The 21,132-nt window shown below is 48.5% G+C and overlaps 1 protein-coding gene across 3 annotated transcripts in view; it reads right to left on the bottom strand.

The window, feature by feature from the left end:
* KDM1B (lysine demethylase 1B) overlaps positions 1 to 21,132 on the bottom strand; it is an 821,676-nt gene that overhangs the window by 295,508 nt on the left and 505,036 nt on the right. For all 3 annotated transcript variants that reach the window (XM_085607096.1, XM_085607097.1, XM_085607098.1), the window contains exon 13: positions 9,387 to 9,558. In XM_085607096.1, the coding sequence (XP_085463222.1) occupies positions 9,387 to 9,558 (172 nt within the window). The remainder of the gene's footprint in view (positions 1 to 9,386; positions 9,559 to 21,132) is intronic.

The following is a 21,132-nucleotide window of genomic DNA, read 5'->3' as shown; positions in this document are numbered from 1 at the left end:
ACCGTCCCATATCTCTCTTAAATGTGGAGGCTAAAGTTCTGGCGAAAGCATTGGCCAATCGTTTACTGTCTCATATCACAGCACTCGTGCATCCGGATCAGGCGGGGTTCATGCCTCAGCGGGCCACCCGACATAATATTAGAAGGGCGCAGGTACCGATTGCGGCGATCCAGAGGTTGGGGGAACCGGCGGCAATACTATTGGCAGACATGGACAGGGCGTTTGATTCCCTGAGCTAGGTCTATCTATTTGCTCTGCTTCCTAGACTCAATTTAGGGCCACGCTTTCTTTCCTATGTGAAACTTCTATATACGGGGTTGACGGCGTCGGTGCGGGTGGCGGGGGCCACCTCCTCTACCTTTGCTATACAGAGGGGAACGCGGCAGGGGTGCCCTCTTTCGCCCTATCTATTTGCCTTCGCCATGGAGCCTCTGGCTGCCTGGGTGCGGATAGACGCCCAGGTGAGGGGTTTCGAGTGGGCCACGGGTCTATCGGATAGAATAGCGTTGTACGCGGACGACGTCCTCTTTTTTCTGACGGCACTTGACAGGACGGAGCCACGGCTTCTGCAGATAATGCGTATCTTTGGAGAATCGTCGGGTCTATATATGAATCCCCGCAAATCCACGCTATGGGTGTTGGGAGGTCGGTCGAAGGTCTGTATGTGGGCGACCGAGGTCCAGTCGGCGGCAGGAGGCTTGAAATACTTGGGGGTGGTGCTCTTGGATGTACCGGCAGTGGCCTGGGAGCGTAACGTGACACCGGTATGGGATCGTGTTCAGGCGGACATTCAGATCTGGTCCCGCATGCCGCTGTTTGGTCGATCGGCCATCATGAAGATGGTCGCGCTCCCCCGACTCCTTTACCAGTTACAGAACCATCCCTATCCGATTCGGCCCAAATGGTTCCGGGTGGTAAATTCCGTATAGGGACAGTTTCTGTGGGGAGGGGGGATGGTGCGAGTGGCCATACGAACATGCTTCCTCTCTACTTATAGCGGGGGACTGGCGTCTCCAGATCTACTCTCGTATTATCAGGCCTCGCACCTGCTGGTCCTCAACGAGTGGTGGTATGGGGAAAGGGGGGACCCGGCGTAAGCCCTGGAACGCTATCTCATGGGGAACCACACTCTGCACATATTATACTCCGTGAGGCTGCGGAGTCAGCTGCCACCAGTCACTCGAGTGGTGTTCGCGGTTTGGAGGCAGGCGCTGCGGCGCATGGGTTGGTGGAACGTCCTGACCCAGGAGACGCCTCTGTGGGATAATGGGCGGTTGCCCCAAATGGCGGCCCTTCAGGGGTTTCGGAGATGGGACGCCATCGGCATTTCCACCCTGGGTGATGTCCTGAGGGGCACGACTCTGAAATCCTTTAGGGATCCTCAGGAGGAGTTCCATATGCCACAGGCGCAATTCTATCGTTACTTACAGCTGCGCCATGCGCTGTCTCCTAGCCTGCAGGGCCTGGAGTCCATACCAGAGTTCAGTCCCCTTCCAAATACAGAATCGCGAAAGCAAATTACAATTCAGTCACAAGTTACTGAATCACATGTTGCCTTTTGTACATTTAAAAAAAGATTTTTGTGTTCGCAAACTACCCGATTCTGCGAATCAGGCCATTTGCGACTTCAAAAAAGCTTTCTACATCTGGCCCATAGTGACTGTGTAAGGCCACGAGGTAGAGGTGAACAGGTACAAGAAGATCTGAAGTTGGAGTAGACGTATGTGATGTTCCTGGCAGAAGTGGGTATAATAATGGCATGGAGTTGTGAACTGGTTGTAAAGCTACCACTCAGAAAATTATCAAGACTGATTTATTTTTAATTTGACAACAAATCTATCAGACTTGGAGGCTGATCTCAAGTTAGTAATATCAGCAACTATAGAATAGACAACAAAATTACCGTAAACTGAATCCATCTAAAAGTCTTCAATAAAGTTTCCAAATGGAATGATTTCCTTTAGCCAGCACCCATGGGCAAGTGTCCAGTACCCAAGACTGCAGTGCGAAAACTATGGGCTCACTCTTGACTCTCACCTAACTATGAACTCATTGTTTGGTTTACATTAAATGAGTCTTGTTTACATTAAATGAGAACACTAAAAATAATTATCACTTTTCTTTCTTTCAAGCACAAAGTAAGAGTAGCTACTGCATTTAACCACAGCAAACTTTATGATGGAAATGCAATTTATTTAGGACTCTTTAAAAAAAAGCATTGCTCACCTTCAGCACATTCCGAATGTTAATTTTAAACCATCTCACCGGATCCCTCCTTACATATTGCAAATGCTTCGGCTTACTATTGCCACAAGGGTCTATTTTCAAACAGCATTCATTCTATAAAAAGGTACTATGGGTCGATTCTGGTTTTCTATCACAGAACCGGCACAAATACACCAAGCTAGTCACTTGAGATCCATGACACAACAGACATGAGCTCTAAGAACAGACATGAAAAATAGGGAGACAGGGCTTTATCCGTTACTGGCCCTAAACCTTGGAATACGCTCACCATCTATTTGCGCTCAGAACACAACCGTGGATTTAGGACATTTTTAAAGGTCTTACTGTTTTGCTCAGTTTACAACTGTTTCCAGTGGGTATTAAATGTACTGAGCTACTAGAGAATCTGGAATGAGTAATGGTGCACTTTATAAGTACGCATTAAAAAATACCAAAAACAAAAGTATATGGGGGCGTGGCTTGGAGAGCCAACATGGCGGCCGCGTTCTAGGCCGGCTGCGCCAGCCCGACACACATCCGACATCTATCCTGGCATCCCGGTCTTGATGGTGGCACCGAATGGTGTGGCGGAGGCATAGCACCCTGTTCTCCCCCCTTGCGCGAAGTCTGAGAGCCGGGGGCCGGGGTGGCGCCGCTATCCAGCCGCAAGGCAGGAGAGGCCTGGCAGTGCACAGGAGGCCTCAGGGGTGGTGTGCCGCGTCCCCGCTGCGGGAGAGCGGCAGACGGAGGAGCCCGGCTGGGCCAGAGGACGCACCCGGCGGCAGAGGGCGGCCTGCCCTGTGGCAGGAGGCTTGCCCACCGATTGTGAGGTGGAGCCCGGCGGTCGGGTCGGGCTGCGGCGGTAAGTGTGCAAGGCGGGAGAGGCGGCTGGTTCTGGGCTGATGCGGCACCGGAGGCACACGAAGGCGGAGGGGGCCGGCGACAGGGGCGGTGGGCCTCTGTCTGGCAGTGTCCCTATCTGCTGGAGTGGCGGGAGATCGGCGGTGTAGTCGGATCGCGGGGGTTACGGGGATCTGGTTGGCTGCCTTGCCTCTGGTTCCGGGGGGAGACTAGGCCCTGGTTCTTCCCCCCCCCCATGGTTCGTGGAGCGGATAACAATTGGCGGCTAGATCGGGCCGCGGGAGAGGATCTGCGTGGGGGTCTGCCTGTGATGTGGTGGCGCACCCTCCATCTTCTTGCAAGGCTGGCCACGCTGGGAGAGCGGAGCGACAACTAGTCTGACCCACAGAATTGCGGTCGTGGACAGTCGCAATCGCCTGGTGTTGCGGGGTTGGAAGCCCGGGGGTGGCCCCCGCACCTCATGACGATTCCCTATGGAGGGGGCTCAGTGTTGGGACTTGGTGGCACGTTTGGGTCGAGGAGTGGATGCGGGGATCAGGTCGCCGGCTGGCGCCCCGTCGCCCTCATTGAGGCCTGCTTAAGAAGTCCCGCTGGTTTGAGCTGCGGACGTGCGGGACGGACTATTGGGGAAGTCGCAGACTGTGTAACATCCTAGCTGGCGTGAGAGGGTGCAATCCATCCGGCCCCGGGGCGCGGTCGGATCGGGCCCTGGGATCGGTTCCCTGCTGGGATTGTGCATCGCTCGAGCGGGGGCGGGCCGGCCCTTGGTGCACGCAGTGCCATCATGACCAGAGACAAGGGTGGCGGTGGTGCGGCCAAGCAGGGACCCATCGACAAGTTTACCTGTCCAGGGGCGGGGGCCACTGGAGGTCAACCAGGAGCGATACCGGACAACGCGGCCCTGATGGCCGCCATTACCCAGTCCAGAGACATGTTAGATGCCAAGATAGGGGCAGATGGTGCGGATGTTACTTTGCTGCGGCAGGACTTACGAAATGCGGTGGGCCGAGACGCGTATCTCTGGGGTGGAGGACGACGTTGCAGAGTTGAAATGAAAGGTGGTGGCGATGGAGACCGTCCAAAAGGCCCTCATGCACCGAGCAGAAGATGCGGAAGGACGGGCCCGAAGAAACAATCTCTGATTCGTTGGCTTTCCTGAGGGCTGCGAGGAGGGAAACATAGTGCGCTTTCTCACCGCTCCGCTAGAGGGCTGGCTTTCCCCCGATGCGATATCCAGGTGCTTTGTGTAGGAGCGGGCTCATCGGGCTCTCCTGCAGAAGCCCCCGGTGGGGGCCCGCCCGCGGCCTGTCATCGCCAAATTCTTGAACTATTTGGACTGAGATGCCATCCTGAAGCAGGCTAGGGCCAAAGAACTCCTCCTCTTCAATAACTCATGGATCCTGATCTTCCCTGACTATACGCGACAGGTCCAGCAGCAGCGTCAGTCTTTTATGGCCGCCAAGGCCCGGCTGAGAGAGCCTAAACTCCCATACGCTCTGCTATTTCCGGCCCGACTCTGAGTGGTCTTTCAGTCACGCACGCACTTCTTTGATACTCCGGAGGTCTTCAGATGGACGACGAGACGGTGCGGGTGCAGCCTCATACGCTGCCGGGTAGGGAATCAGACTCGTCTTCGGGGGAGACAGCGCGGGAGGGCCCCCGTGGCCGGAGGCAGAAAGGGGACAGGCGATCAAGGTCCAGGCGGAGCTCGAGGTCCAGTGGAGCCATCGGTCGCGGGGGATTGGCCCCTGGGGGACAGTCATTGGATCCTTAATGGAGAACGCAGGTGCTGCATAGTGACACTTTGACTGTTGGTATCCGGGATGCCTTAAACTGGGCTTTATCTACCGTCGGCTGTGAACTGGTGGGAGCCCTGTCTGGAGGTTATGGGCTGTGACTTGGGGATCCATTGGTCGGGGAAGCCTGCATTGCCCCGTTGGGGGGTGGGGGTCAGCCCCGCCGTGACAGATACTTCAAGGGTTTTTTTGAGGTATGGGGTGGGGGTTTGTTGGGGAAGGGTTGTTGTTGGGGTCAGGTCGCACGTCCACTACAGGTCCACTGCAAGTTGTACACACGCCCCCGAGGCTCCATGGTAATGAAGGACAGTGATACCATCCCCCATGGCTGACACGTCTGGTGGGGGGATGGAGATGCAGGGAGGTCTCTGTATCCTGAGCTGGAACGTGCGAGGGGTCTTGGATAAGGTGAAGCGGGGGGCCATACTCTATCATGTGAAGCGGGTGAAGGCAGATATTCTACTGCTGCAGGAGACTCATCTCCAGGGCACAAAGGCCCTCCTTTTGCAGCGGTATGGGTACCAACAGGTCTTTCACGCAGGCTTTGTGAGAGGGTCTCGTGGTGTGGCTATCCTGATACATCGCAGGGTCCCTTACACGCACGAACAGCAGTGGGTTAATGGGCAGGGTCGTTACCTATTTCTCAGGGGTAGGGTCGGTGGGGAATCTTTGATCTTAGGTAGCGTGTATGCCCCTCCCCCGTTGCAGTGGAATCTCATTGAGCGGCTGCAAACGTTGTGGGCCGATATGCCGGATGTAATGTCTGTGGTGGGTGGGGACTGGAACGATGTTATGAGCACCAGTGTGGACAGGTCAGGGGGGGTGGAGGGACGTGGGAGAGATCTCCCAACCAAATTACATTCTCTTGCGACAGGCCTGGACTGGGTGGACACATGGCGGCGGGCTCATGGCGCGGTTCGGGAGTATACGTATATATCGGCTGTTCACCACTCCTTCTCTAGATTGGATTACATCTTTGTTCCCCGGGGCATGGCTGGGAGGGTGGTGGCGGCGGAGATTCTGCCATGGGGGCTCTCAGATCACTCTCCAGTGCTCGTACGTTTGGAGGCAGGCAGGGGACGGCAGCCGTTTCGTTGGCACCTGGCAGTGTGGAATCTTCAGAAAGCGGAATATGCAGCGCACATGGGGGAGGCCATCGCACAGTATTTGCTGGCAAACGTGGGATCCGTGTCGAGTGCGGCTTCTCTGTGGGAGGCGTTGAAGCCCACGCTGAGAGGGGTGGATATTTTGTGGTGTGCAGCGGCTCGCAGGCAGGATAGGGAGAAGTTGATCCGCGCTGAGGCGAACATAGAAATTCTAGAGCGACAAAACAGAGAATCGGAGAGTGCCCTGGAAGTGCGCCGGCAATTATGGGCGCAACAGGAGTGTGCAGCCTTGCAGATGGATGAGGCACACGCAGCAGAGTGTACCAATGGGGGGATAAATCTAGCAAGATGTTGAATCGCTTGTGTCAGGGCACTTTTCACGCGCAAACCTTACCAGGCATACTAGACGCAGAGGGTAACCCGATTACTGATCCTGCATCTATTGCTGAGAGTTTTGCCACATACTTTGCGGACCTTTATGCCCCCAGGGAATGTCTGTCGGCAGACATGGTGGAGAAATTTATTGTTGATCTGTCCCCCAGGGCGCTATCGGATGAGCTGGGGGACGGATTGGAGGCCCCTTTGACAGATGAGGAATTGGGGACGGCCCTGGGGGAACTTAACCCCGGGAAGGCTCCCGGCCCTAATTGGTTCCCGAGTGAATTTTTCCGTCGGTACTAGGCGCAGTTGGCCCAACACTACCGCGCGGTAGTGGAGGAGGCTCGGGACACCGGTCGTCTCCCACCGGATTGGAGGCATGCAGAGGTGGTGGTATTTCACAAGCCTGGACGCCCCCCGGAGCATCACGTCTCATACCGTCCCATATCTCTCTTAAATGTGGAGGCTAAAGTTCTGGCGAAAGCCTTGGCCAATCGTTTACTGTCTCATATCACAGCACTCGTGCATCCGGATCAGGCGGGGTTCATGCCTCAGCGGGCCACCCGACATAATATTAGAAGGGCGCAGGTACCGATTGCGGCGATCCAGAGGTTGGGGGAACCGGCGGCAATACTATTGGCAGACATGGACAGGGCGTTTGATTCCCTGAGCTAGGTCTATCTATTTGCTCTGCTTCCTAGACTCAATTTAGGGCCACGCTTTCTTTCCTATGTGAAACTTCTATATACGGGGTTGACGGCGTCGGTGCGGGTGGCGGGGGCCACCTCCTCTACCTTTGCTATACAGAGGGGAACGCGGCAGGGGTGCCCTCTTTCGCCCTATCTATTTGCCTTCGCCATGGAGCCTCTGGCTGCCTGGGTGCGGATAGACGCCCAGGTGAGGGGTTTCGAGTGGGCCACGGGTCTATCGGATAGAATAGCGTTGTACGCGGACGACGTCCTCTTTTTTCTGACGGCACTTGACAGGACGGAGCCACGGCTTCTGCAGATAATGCGTATCTTTGGAGAATCGTCGGGTCTATATATGAATCCCCGCAAATCCACGCTATGGGTGTTGGGAGGTCGGTCGAAGGTCTGTATGTGGGCGACCGAGGTCCAGTCGGCGGCAGGAGGCTTGAAATACTTGGGGGTGGTGCTCTTGGATGTACCGGCAGTGGCCTGGGAGCGTAACGTGACACCGGTATGGGATCGTGTTCAGGCGGACATTCAGATCTGGTCCCGCATGCCGCTGACGCTGTTTGGTCGATCGGCCATCATGAAGATGGTCGCGCTCCCCCGACTCCTTTACCAGTTACAGAACCATCCCTATCCGATTCGGCCCAAATGGTTCCGGGTGGTAAATTCCGTATAGGGACAGTTTCTGTGGGGAGGGGGGATGGTGCGAGTGGCCATACGAACATGCTTCCTCTCTACTTATAGCGGGGGACTGGCGTCTCCAGATCTACTCTCGTATTATCAGGCCTCGCACCTGCTGGTCCTCAACGAGTGGTGGTATGGGGAAAGGGGGGACCCGGCGTAAGCCCTGGAACGCTATCTCATGGGGAACCACACTCTGCACATATTATACTCCGTGAGGCTGCGGAGTCAGCTGCCACCAGTCACTCGAGTGGTGTTCGCGGTTTGGAGGCAGGCGCTGCGGCGCATGGGTTGGTGGAACGTCCTGACCCAGGAGACGCCTCTGTGGGATAATGGGCGGTTGCCCCAAATGGCGGCCCTTCAGGGGTTTCGGAGATGGGACGCCATCGGCATTTCCACCCTGGGTGATGTCCTGAGGGGCACGACTCTGAAATCCTTTAGGGATCCTCAGGAGGAGTTCCATATGTCACAGGCGCAATTCTATCGTTACTTACAGCTGCGCCATGCGCTGTCTCCTAGCCTGCAGGGCCTGGAGTCCATACCAGAGTTCAGTCCGGTTGAGGCGAAAGTTTTTATGGGGGACTTGCATGATAAAAAGATTGCGCGCATTTATAGGTCCCTGGTTATACACTGCTCCCCTACATTACGGAATCTTCGGGGGGACTGGGAGGCGGATGTTGATGGACTGGAGGAGGAGGATTGGACGGAGGCCCTGGCGGCCCGCGGGGGGCGGCCATAGCAATTCGCTTACGCCTTGTCCAGTTCAAATACCTACACAGGGTGTATTTCACTAGGACACGTTTGTGGCAGGCAGGAATAATCGCCTCTCCGGACTGTCTTCGTTGTGGACGGGCGGAAGGCACATTTATACACACCGTATGGCAATGCACGGCATTGGACCGCTTCTGGAGGGGAGTCTTTGCCTGTCTTTCAGAGGTGCTGGGGTGGGAGCTTATCCGGGCACCAAAACTGGTGCTGCTGCTTGTTATGGAGGGGGTGGGGGGAAATATATACAAACGTCATCTCCTGGGCCTAACTTTGGCAAAACGAGATATTGCCGGGGCTTGGAAGGCGACGAGGGATCCTTCCGTGGCGGCCTGGAAAAATGGTCTAGACTTCTGCATGGGACTGGAACAGCCCATCTTCGTGGCCAGGGGATGCCCGCGTAAACACTATTGAATATGGAAGAGATGGGCGGAGTACAGGGGCCTCTGGCTAGACCCGCCAGTGGTGGAGGAGCCTTCGCCGTCGGATTAAGACTGGAGGTTGGCATATGGGGCGGAGTGGGCAGGAGCAGGGGGGGTGGTGGGCTTGGGTTGAGACCCGTGGAGTGCTCCTTTGATGCTGTAGTGGGGGGGGGTATGGACTAGTGCGACCTTTGGAGGGGAGGGAGGGAGGGAGTGGAGGGGGGTTGGGGGGTAGGGAATATCGTTAAATTCTACTGTGTTGTGCTTGGTTGTTTATGGGGGAGGGGGGAAAAGTAGGTTGATGTAAGGTCTGCCTTTTGTTTGATTTGGCAGGTGTCTCAGGAGTGCAGAGCTCTGCAACCTATATGCAAAAAAGTCATATTTTTTACAACAGAGCAACAAGTTTTGGAACCATCTCTCTGCTCATCGTCTCATTTCATCAACCAATCAACCTACCTCCCAGTGGAACATCTTGGTCCTGAGTTTTGTCTTTCCTCCACTCCGCAACTACATCCAGTATGGCATTGAAGTGAAAGTCCATGCGTTTGTCTATGGTAGGGTCAGTTATTCGCCCTCCCTCCTGGATTAAGTCACACCTATCTCTCAGTCGACGCATTGGAACACCAAGCTTAAAGGAAATCAAGATGGCATAAAAAAATCATTTTTTGAAGTGAAGGATGAGTCACATAAATAATCTTTACAGTTCCAATAAGCGTCTATATTTCTACTGACAAAAGGAATTTGTATACACAATAATAAACATCTAGAGCTTAACTAAACAAAGCAGATGTACCTGCTGAAATGTATTCATAAAATATGTTTAATAAATACAATTTATAAAAGTTTCAATTCTCTGTATTAAATACTAAAATGATATGTCCAGTACATAATCACTGAAACAATATGGTACTGTACAGCTGGTAAGTACAGATTCGATTCTACCCCAATAAACAATAAAACAAAAAATTATATACACAGCATTGATTCCGATGCATATTTTGTTCCAGCTGAAGATTCTTTATGTGTGAAAACATAACAGACTGAAGCAAACCTGAAGAACAAGTTACTTACCTTTGTAACACTCTTTCTAGTAGATATGTCTATTTAACCACAAATTCCTAACCTTTAGAACATTCCTCCGGCACCAGACTGAATGCAGAAATGTTCTTAGCAGTACTCCTGTGTGCTACTAGGAGGCGCCGTGTAGCTCCGCGTTGACTCTATATCACACTAGAAGTGACTGAGTAGAGATGCATTAAAGCACCACCCCTGCATGCCAACATCAGTTTCTTACTTGACTCTTTCTGTGCCCTCAGACGCAGAGCATTAACAATTGTTGGTACCAATGTGCACATCTCTAAGATGGGACCTTCTCATATGGTAAAAAGAGGACACTCCACAGATCAGGGAAGCAGGAAGCAGTAGGGAATCTGCAGTTAGATAGATTATCCACCAAAAAGAGCTTAACTAAAGGTAAGTAATTTGTTGTTCTGGTGGATACATCTAACCGCAGATTCCTCACCTTTAGAATAGACACCAATGCAACACCTCTTAAGGGTAGAGGGTATGAGGAGTAGATTCAGACCAAAAAGTCTTGCATGACCGAGTGGGTGAAATGTCCTTCCCTTCGCACCGGTTTGTCAAGGCAGTAGTGCTTTGGAAATGTGTGCACCAAGGCCGAGATCACCGCCTGGCATAATAAAGGCATGCCAATGCAGTGGTATCTGCCCTAGCCCCAGTAGAAGGGGTCCACATCTCCTTGAAGGCTGTTTCTTAGCCAGTGGTAGCAGATCTTAATGCAGAGACGACTATCTACCTCGACAGAGCCATTTTCTGCATAGCCTTACCTTCCTTTCCCAGACAAACCCCACAAACTACTAATCGTTCACCCAATGGTCCTTGTTAAGATATATCTGGTCCTTGAGAATATTGATGTAAAAGCTTTAAGCTCTTTTGGGGTGCAACCGATGGAGTCTCTCCTCCTCTTTTGAGAGGTGAGGTGGGCAAAGAATCCCGGGAAAGTGATGGAATGCCCACAGTGTTAAGTTGTCACGGCTTTCAGCAAGAAGGCTGCCCGAGTCCTCAGCGCCAGTTTATCTGGACAAAAAAGTGGTGTAGGGCAGTTGCACTAACAGTGTCAAGAGTTCACTCACACAAAGAGCTGAACTGATCACAATGAAGAAGACTATCTTCAGTCAGAGGACACAACAAGCATTGGCTCGTAGGGAGAAACCTCAAGACCAAGTTAAGGTTCCATTGTGGTTTAACAAACAGCTTGGGAGTGAACATGTGTGTCAAACCTTTAATAAATTGCATCAAAACAAGTAATTTAAACAAAGATGGCCTTTAGTAGAGCCCACTCCTTGGACTTACTGGATGGCCAAAGAAAAAACAAACAGTAAAACATCCAACAGTTTGGCTTGTAAAGGGTTTGGCTTGAGGACTCCACAAAGGCCACAAATTTGATCCAGCGTCTGGCATAAATGGACTTTGTGGAAGGACGCCTGGCAGTAAGGATGACATCCTCCACTTCGGGTGAGAAATCAAATGCAATCAACTGCCACCGCTCAATCTTCACACATGCAGCTGTAGATTGTGCATATTTGGTTGAAGGAATATCTTTGCTGCTGCCACAGAAAATCCACGCGAAGTGGTAGCCTGAACGGAGGGCTGATGCTCAAGCCTAGAAGCTCTGGGTACATCAGATAGGAAAGGCAGGGGAGGGAAGGGGTACAAGACACTCGTGTTCCATTCCAGCCCAAATGTCCCTCCCAGCAAATCTCTTCGTAAAAAGTCCAACAGGCAAAAACAATCTAGATCTAGCCTGGGTTCTCCCCACAACTGGAAGATGCCCTGCACCACTTTGGGATTTACAATTCACCACATGCCAGCCGCTTAGCTCATCTGTCCTGGCATTCAAAGGGTCCACCAGATGGTTCACGACTAGGGAAATACCTACTGCTCCAGCCAAAACCAGAGACATGGGACCTCTTGGCACAGGACCTGGGAACTCACTCCACCCTGTTTCTTTCAGGACCACATGGCAATTGAGTATCCATGAAAACCTGCACCAGTCTCCCAGTGATAGATGGCAGGAAGGCCTTTAACGTCAGATGAATCAAACGTAACCCCAGCACATTGATATAGGGCTGTGTTTCTGCTAGAGACCAGAGACCTCTGATCTTCCCTTGCCCCAGGTGGCCATTCCACTAAGGTTTGCTGGGAAGCAAACAATACATTTTTCATGTTCAATAAGGAATATTTCAAACAAATTTAAGGTACAGCTCTGGGTACCTGCTTCGCCCCCAGCTATGCTAATTAGTATAAGGGCTGGTGGAAGGAGCAGGTGCTTCAGAGCTAGTACATGGATTGCTGATCACAGCAGGTTGTTTTGTGGTCTGGATATATCGACGGCCCCTTCATTATTTGGAGAGGGTCGATAGAAAGTGCAGTGGAATTTGTGTAAATGTTTAAAATTAATTCCTTAAATCTGCGCTTCAAAAGTATCATTAGTAAGCAGGAGGTCACTTCCTTGGGCCTTACAATTCATTTGAAAGAAAATAAATTACAAGGATGTTCAGAAAACCTATAGCTAAAAATTAGGTCTTGCAAGCAGCTTTTGCCCCAATAGTCTGAAGGCTAGTTCACTATATGTGGAAAATTTAAGGGTGAGAAGAAACTGTAGTAAGGATGGTCAAGTGAAACAAGCGCAAAATGATTTTGCAGAAAGGTTTAAGGACAGGTAATAGCTGATGCAAGGTATAAGGCTAACTTGCATAAGCAAGAACATTTACTATTTAACAGAAAGAAAAAGGACACAAAACAAAACTTTAGACTCATTAACACGTATAACAGTGAAGAAAGAGCAATTTGGAAAATCATGCAGATATATTAGCATTTAATAATAAATGACCCTGTAATAGTAAAGACAGTACCAAGAAAGCCAAGAATCACTTTCAGAAGATGCAAATCTATGGGAGATGATTTAGTGAGGAGCATACTAGAAATGGCACACAAATGAAACGGGTTGCACAATGGTTTCATAACTTATATTTATATTTACAAACCACCTTCAAATTAATATAAGTCATACACCTCAGTACATAGTCTGGTCACCTCACTCGCCACACTATAAAACTATAAATCACACCTTTTCTATGCACTGGTCATACCCTTGCATATTACATAACTTATAGCATGTGAAATCAAAGCATTCATAATAATACTTATGAAACTGAAATTATATGATTTGTGGGAACACATTGCATGGTAGCGCGGCGACTTATAGGTAATTTAATGTGTCAAGTGAGGTGATCAGACTGTGTATGGAGGCGTGCAATTTATAGTAATTTGGAGGCGATATGCAAATTATAAATGTACGCTATAACTATAGCTTTAGAATTTCTAACTATAACTTATCCTTAACCTTTGGATTTTCCATTGAATTTCAATGTTTTTTTATTTTTAATAAAAAACATTTTCACATTGTGCAGTTTACTGTGGTCAAGTGGAGTATTATTAAATGGAGTACGGTACAGTCAAATGGAGGTGAGTGTTGTAAAGTGTCGTACAGTAGAGTGGAATGTGATAGAGTGGACTGATGTGGAGTGGAGTGGCCTATTGTGGAGTAGCGTATGTAGAGTGGAGGAACATTGGGTTTAGCAGCGTACAGTCTAGTGATGTAGAGTCGGGTGGCATATAATGGAGTAGCGACTGGCATAGAGTTCAATGTCGTATAGTGGAATAGCGTACATTGTAATAGCGCAGAGTGTAGTGACGTAGAGTGGAGTGGCGTACAGGTGGAATAGCGTAGAACAGTGAGGTAAACACTAAAACGGCGCGGAGTGGCACAGAGTAGAATAACGTAGAATGTAGTGTCGTAGAGTCTGCTTATAGTGGAATAGCGTACAGTGGAGTAGCATACAGTGGAGGGGTATAACGTGGAGTGGGGTAGACTGGAGTGGCGTACAGTAAAATAGCATGGATAACAGTAGTGTGGATTGGAGCACAGTGGAGTGGCATACAATGGATTAGCGTAGAGTGTAGTGGCGTATAGTGGAGTGGCACAGAGTGGAATGGCGTAGAGTAGAGTGTGTTAATTGAAACAGACATAGCCTGAATGTGTATGAACAGATGTACATGTAATGTGGCAGGAGTATACAATATGGGGTTTAAATGGTAATTTTTGGTAGTATGTGTAAATAGTGTAAGTAGTGTTAAAGTTATACGTTTAAAAAAACGTACTAATATATTGTGTGGCGGTATACCATGGTAAGTTTGCAATAAAATGCAAGACATGCAGATGTTAAGTCAGTATGTGATTGGCTAGTGGCTGTGTTTATTTTTATCAGTTTCTTTTCCCCACAAACTTTAATGGGTTTTCATAGTTCATACAATACATGATAGTACCACAGCAAAGTACTTCAAATATGACCAAGTATTTAACCGTTTACAAGTGTCACGTATAACATCAAGATGTAAGTCTATAATAGACATGTTGTCATTACAGAGTTCAATATTTGTGCCTTGCAGTGTATTATATTCATTGCATTACTAGCCCTAAATGTAGTTAAATTCAAACTCCCACCAACCTCCCCCTACTGGTGGCAATCAACAGTCAGTGTTAGGACTCAAGTAAGTCGACCTAGACATTTATATTATCACATTATGGTATGTGAAATTATACGGGGCAATTCAGAATGTGTAAGTTTGTATATAGTGCACCCATTTTGTTATTTCCGGTTGTTAGATCATCGGTCAGAACCCCACAGGCTTCAGCCCGAAGCCCAGACGGGCAGAGGTCATTGGATACAGTGTATAGTATAGGTACTTGGCATGTCTAGGGCTTTAAAGGATTCCAGCAAAGTATCCCATTCCATGGCTATAGGCCTTTTCTGTAACCCCTTGTATTCCTCCCGGCGGAGCACGCCACTTTCGGCCATACCCCATCGTATAACATCTTCCCTCCAGGTTAGGAGGAGATGCCGATTTCCATCTTTTGGTTATCAGACACTTCACGAGGAGAAGTGCCGGGTCTGCAAACCTTGTCTGCACTCTATAGTCCTTTGGGCGGGGGTACAGTCCCAACAAGCAACTTTCGGCTGTACGCCAGTTAATGCTGTAATGATCTGTGCCCAATAGGTTGATAGAGTGAGACAAGCCCATAACATGTGTAACAGACCTGCATCATGTTTGGGGCATCTATGAAATGCCTCAGAGGCTCTTGGAAACGTAGCATGAAGTCTGTGGAGTGTGAGGTAGGCTCTATGTACAGCCATGTATTATATGCATTCGAACCTGGAGTTTGCAGTCGATTCGTTGACGCGCAACTCCCTGTCCAAGTAGAGCCCCCATTTTTCACGAAGCTGTGCAAAAGGTTATTGCTAAATGTATTCATAGGCCTTGGTATAGCCACCTTATCAAGTGTGTGCCATTACCCATTAAATATAAGGCGTGTACAAATTAGTGCGTTGTGGGTTCTGTTCCATCTGGCACCCAGTGTAGTTTGATGTACTGTGTGATATTTGCGTGTGTAAGGAACAGCAAGTCCGATAGACCCTGCTCATGTACGAAGTCTGCGTGGTTCAACAACATGTGATCTCCAAACAGCGCCCCCACCGTTGACACACCTGCCTGCTACCATGAGCGCAGTCAGCGCTGTGTCAGTGCGACCATTGGTGTAGGGAGCCCCAACAGTGGTATATTGGGAGCGAAGGGAAAAGTCTGAGCAGTATATTTAAGGACCAGTTTCCAGGAAGTTAGGGCATTTTTCAGTAACAATGGAGCTGTAGTGGGGATCCTCTCCAGGGGAAATAGCAGTTTGTATAGCAAGCCCTGGGCGAGCATGCAAGGCGTGTAGGGTCTCATGCAAATTGTGGCCAGCTAATCAGTATGAGAGCCATTGTAATTGGCCCGCCAGACAGCATGACTTCAAATATCACGCCCCCATGCCTCCACTATCAGATGGCAACTGTAGTTTTGTTAAACCTATACGTCTATGGCCATTTCCCCAAATCAAGTATGTCAGGTGTGTGTTCAATACTTTTAAAGTAATGCATCGGGACTACTATAGGTAAGTTAGTGAAGAAGTACATTACGCGCAGGAGCGTTACCATTTTCGAGATTGTGAGGCGCCCCGCTATGGAGAGGGAAAGTGATGTCCAGAGAGACACCTTGGGGCGCAATGATGATATTTAGTCTTTATCAGTTTCGCTGCGTTCTGCCATCTGCATTTCACTGCGTCCTGGGTTACGGTCTTAGATATAGGTTTTACGTTATATTGTTGTTCACTACCTATTACCACTTTATTTCAGTGGAAATAGGTAGCGAATTTAACTTATAATTTTCCATATATATTTTTATAACAGTCTAGGGAGAAATGCTGATTTTTTTGAAATAATGATGTAATTTGTAGGTATTACCGCACTACTCTGTAGACTTTTTTGAGCAAAGTTAAATGTTAAAAATTTAAAATACACTTAAGTGCACTATATTTGTAAAATATCGTATATTACAGTGGATTTTTAATTTTTTGAACATGTATTTTGTTTTTATTTTGTTTTTTGGTACTGCAGCACTCCTGAGGTAGTACCGCTGTACTCGTAATTTTTTTTAAATATACCTAAAAGTGTAAATATTTTTTGCTATTACTTTCCCTACTTATCTGTAGATCACCTGCGCACCATGTCTAATCCTGCCAAATTTCATGTTAATCCAATCAGAAGTTGTGGCACTACGTCCAAAACAGGTAGTCTATGTAAAATGCACTGAGGGTCAAAACTTGTTTTGGGACCCTCCTTTTTTCGTTGCCCTCCCCAATCACCAAAGTTATTAAGGGGCAACATTTTGAGGAATTCCTTTCTCTTGTAAACCTAATTATAACTACAGGGTGGCTACTGCCCCTCTGTAGTATATACACACGTATGAATATTTGTCTTTTTAATATACAAAACTATAGAAACCATATAGTCTAATCACAAGAGGTTGTGTTTACTTTTTTCACATTATTGTACCCATAAATGCTTCTCTCAGGTGATTAGTGTGATATACAAATCAATATTACATACCATTACATGAATGTGACCTGACCAGCTTTCTAAATTGTATTTAATACCATCAAGATTAGTAATACAAAATAAATTCTGCAGAAGAAATCATAAAACGAGGAAAATCAAATTTGCAAAACCTTGCTTGCTGGGCATTTTATGTGTTTTAGAAATATAGAGAAACACTACACTTTAATAAATTAGGGAAATTAATATTGGATGTGTGCTCTTTCTTACTTAATTGCTGGTTCAAGCCCCTCCATCCATTCACTAATTGTTTTCGCTTCCCCTAGGGCCATACCATTGACTGACTGTATTGTTCCTAAGCTCTACCATCAGGGTTTCAATTAAATGGAGCTAGAACAATAAGGTCTCCTCCCCCTGTAATGGAGTTTGCACTGATCGGAGCGTGGAGTGGACCGGAGGAACTGCGAGAGAAACAGGAGTAATTTTCCCCATGGATTGTGGCAGCTTGGCAGCAGACGCGACTTGACCAGCCCTGGAATATCGGGAGCCTGGTCCTGGGGGCGAGTGTTTGGCGAATGTCGGATTACTGACTGGAGGAGCTCACGCTTTTGTGACAGCCACAGCAGCAGTACCCTCTGTGCTGTCTTGGCGGGGGACGTTCTTTCCTGCGCAAAGCAGGCAAACCAAGACTACCCGCCCACTTCTATCCGGCTGGACGGGGAAAGGACGGAGCGGCAACGAAATGCAGCCGGCACACGACTAAAGGCGAGCGGACTACTTTGGGGAGTTACTTTGGTTGGAGCGGATCTCTGCGCTCTGCGGCTTCACGAGGAATCAGGAGAGCCGCTTCAGAAGGGGTTTGACTCGAGGTCTGCCTTCGTGACCGGAGTCTGCCTTCACTATCGTGGACGTCGCTGGAGGAATTTGCGGTGCTGATCTCTGCGCCCCGCGGCTTCAGTAGGACTCAGGAGAGCCGCTGCAGAGGGGGTTTTGACTCGCGGTTTGCCTTTGTGACCGGAGTCTGCATTCACTGCCGAGGATGGCGTTGGAAAAGTTTGCAGCGCTCCTAGACCAGATTTGAATTTGTTTCCCACTTCAGGTAAGCGGTGGGTGTCTCCGACGGCTGTTGGAGCCTGTTACTACTCGGGCTCGAGTAGTACAATTTACTGGGAAAGTTCGGAGCCCAGATTCTACAGAAAACTTGACATTCTGCTCTTAGGGAAGTTACTGGCAGCATTAGAGATAGGAGTGCCCTGGCCAGTACAAACTCAGTTTTGTATCCTGATGCGTTATTCAAAAAGACAAATTGCTTTTTATTTCCTATTTTTGCTTATAAGGAATCAGAACTGATACAGATCTGGTGAGTGTCAGTAATTTGCTAGTATCTATTTTCTAAGGATTTTTTGTTCAACTTAAATGGGGAGACGCGTCGCTGTTTGTGGCCGCTCTATTGCTGGACTACGAGCCCCAGGACGCTGAGGGGCAGGGCGGACACCACCGGTCACTCCCTCAATATATGGGGGAGCATTTATTGGTCTGTCACCTTTACGCTAAGCCCGGGCAAACGGCGGGCCGTCTGAGGCCGTCAGAGGTTGGAGGAGACTGGACTGGGCCATCCCTCTTCCATCTGGCTATTGCTGAAGTTGCTCCATAGGTGAGCAAAGGTTATTTTTTTTTAATCACACCGTCTTGCGTTTCCATAGTGCTCTTAAAGTAACTATGGGGAAGCGTACGGTACTGCCGGCTGGTAGATCCGCCACAACGAGCATTGAAAGCATGTTGGAAAGGGCTGTCAGTATTGTGAGCAATGAAATCGAACTTACAGAGAGGCGTCTTTCCCTCGGCTTAGGGCAATCTGCACAATCTCTGGGTCCGATTGTTGAAACTACTGACTTAATTGTATGTGACCCTGATGTTCTCGCTTTGGTTTGTGAAGAGACTTGTGACGCCACTACATCAAATCCATCTGAATTAAATACCGTAACAGTTAATACTCCTCCTCCAGGGGCAAAACGCAAGAGGAAATCAGCAAAGACAGTGAGCGCTAAGAGAAAACAACCAATTCGCCCATGTTCTACTCGCACAAATTAAATTCTTGGATTCGCTCATCCTCCAATTTAACAACTGTTGAGGCCCATGTACATGCTCCAATGATTGAAACCCCTCATCACTCCATTGGAACTCAGACTGAGAATGATCTTCAGTTTTCTATTATTGGCAACGGCAGCTGTAGTAGTGTAATTGATATGAATCATTTTATGGACACTATCATCGACCGCGTTAAGCTTGCTCTTGATAGTTTTCTATCCTCTGTGAAAGATTGTATTTCAGCTCCTCCTCCTGTTCAGTCTGTCCAGCCCGCAAAGCCTGTGTCCCAAATTATTAATATTGACCCACAAGTTGATGCTAAAGTGCCTGATTCCATTAGTGTTAGAAAGCAAACACAAAATGCACTCTCTAATAATAACTCTATTCGCAGTCAAATCACTAATGCTCTACCTAATCTAAATCCGTGAGTCAATGATTGTGCGACATGTAACAAAATTCGTACGTGTTTTGAAACCCGGGGCAACATGGGGGCAAACATGCTTATGGAACAGGTTGATAGAAGTAGGATTAATGATGGCAATTTGATAAATAATATGACATCTGTCAGTAATGTTCCCACCTCTTCACACAATAGCAATGGTATGGATAACATATCACAAGAAGGCGCCACTGACCCAATTTATATGACTTATACTGAGGGTAATAATTTGGTGCTAAACTTACCTCCGGAGGCTTGTCCATATGTTGTGGTTCTAGCAGGTGTTCCCCCTCTAAGAAAAGATCAGACAGAATCCTGGGAGCAACTACGCTGTAAGTGTGTTGATTGGCTCTCCAAACATAAGAGATTTCGGTCATCCTTAATTGAGAATATCATTATGGTACGGCGAGTGGGTTGGCTGGGTATATCCCCAAATCTATCAAGGGGGACTGCATAGTTATCAACTTCCGTAGACAATCAGTGGCAAAAACCATACTATCATCACAGATGGAGCAGACAGATCTCAGCACTAGCATATGGGCGCTACCCTTAGGCTACTTTAATAAACCCACATTTGAGGCATCTTGCTTTATTTTGCCTAACTCCATTCCAATACTCAACAGATTTACACCCTTATCGGGTTTGGACTGTCAAGATTGACTGTCCTTCCCATCAAAGAGTGAAGTATTAACTGAGGTATCAAAATTAGCATTGATTCGATCACGTCCCCAGCCTAGCAAATCTGACATAACGATTATAAGGAATGTAGATCTGACACTTAAAATATTGAGCTGGAATGTTGCCGGTCTGGCATCTAAATTAAACTTACCAGACTCGAAGGGGTTAATAAGTAGTCAAAACATTGTAATGTTTCAAGAAACCTGGGCAACCCGGGTGTTGTTTATGGAGGGTTTTGAATGTTTTAATATTTTATCCCCCATCCCTAAATTAGGCAGGCCTGCTGGCGGCCTCTCTACCTGGATAAATATTAAGGCAGGCGGCCGTGCTAGAACCTTGCAAACCAACAGTGATAAATTTCAAGTAACCCTCTATACTCGGGGGGGGGGGGGCCTCACTTTATTTGATTAATTTTTATAATGATGATTTTAAAACTGTTCCCAAAATGAACTTTTCTGAGTTGTTTAATTTCATCTTAAAATTACAAATTGATAATTGTGGTGCCCCAATTAAGGGCATATGTCTAGGTGGTGATTTTAATGTTAAAATCTCAAGGGAGATTTACTCGGCTGTCCAACCCACCACTAGGGGTTCGTTAAGCAAAAGAGGCGAGCAGTTAGTGAACCTCCTAAGCTCGAACAATTTTCCTTATGTTATGCAGATTGCAGCCGCGCCTCCTAGTGACAGATGTATAGTACCGACCTACAGAAGTCGAGGTTCAGCATCCACTATTTTTTTTTTTTTTAAAAACCTTTATTTATGCCAGTCTGGAACACAGCTATTCAGCCGACATCCCGGAGGTTCGGCAGCCCATTAAGTACAACACATGAAAGTGTCCACAGCTCTGGAACAGGAAAAACAAAGGTTCCTTTTTTAAACAACCTAAAGTAAATAACACAAGCAAGGCAGTATACACAATGAACTCGTGCCAGTTCCCGATGGGGGCGAGGCCCCATTCCCAAAGTCAGAGCAAAGCCACCGGCCG

This window comes from Triturus cristatus, chromosome 5_2 (genome assembly GCF_964204655.1).
Source record: "Triturus cristatus chromosome 5_2, aTriCri1.1, whole genome shotgun sequence".
Taxonomy (NCBI): domain Eukaryota; kingdom Metazoa; phylum Chordata; class Amphibia; order Caudata; family Salamandridae; genus Triturus; species Triturus cristatus.
This window is presented reverse-complemented; position numbering and strand designations above follow the sequence as displayed.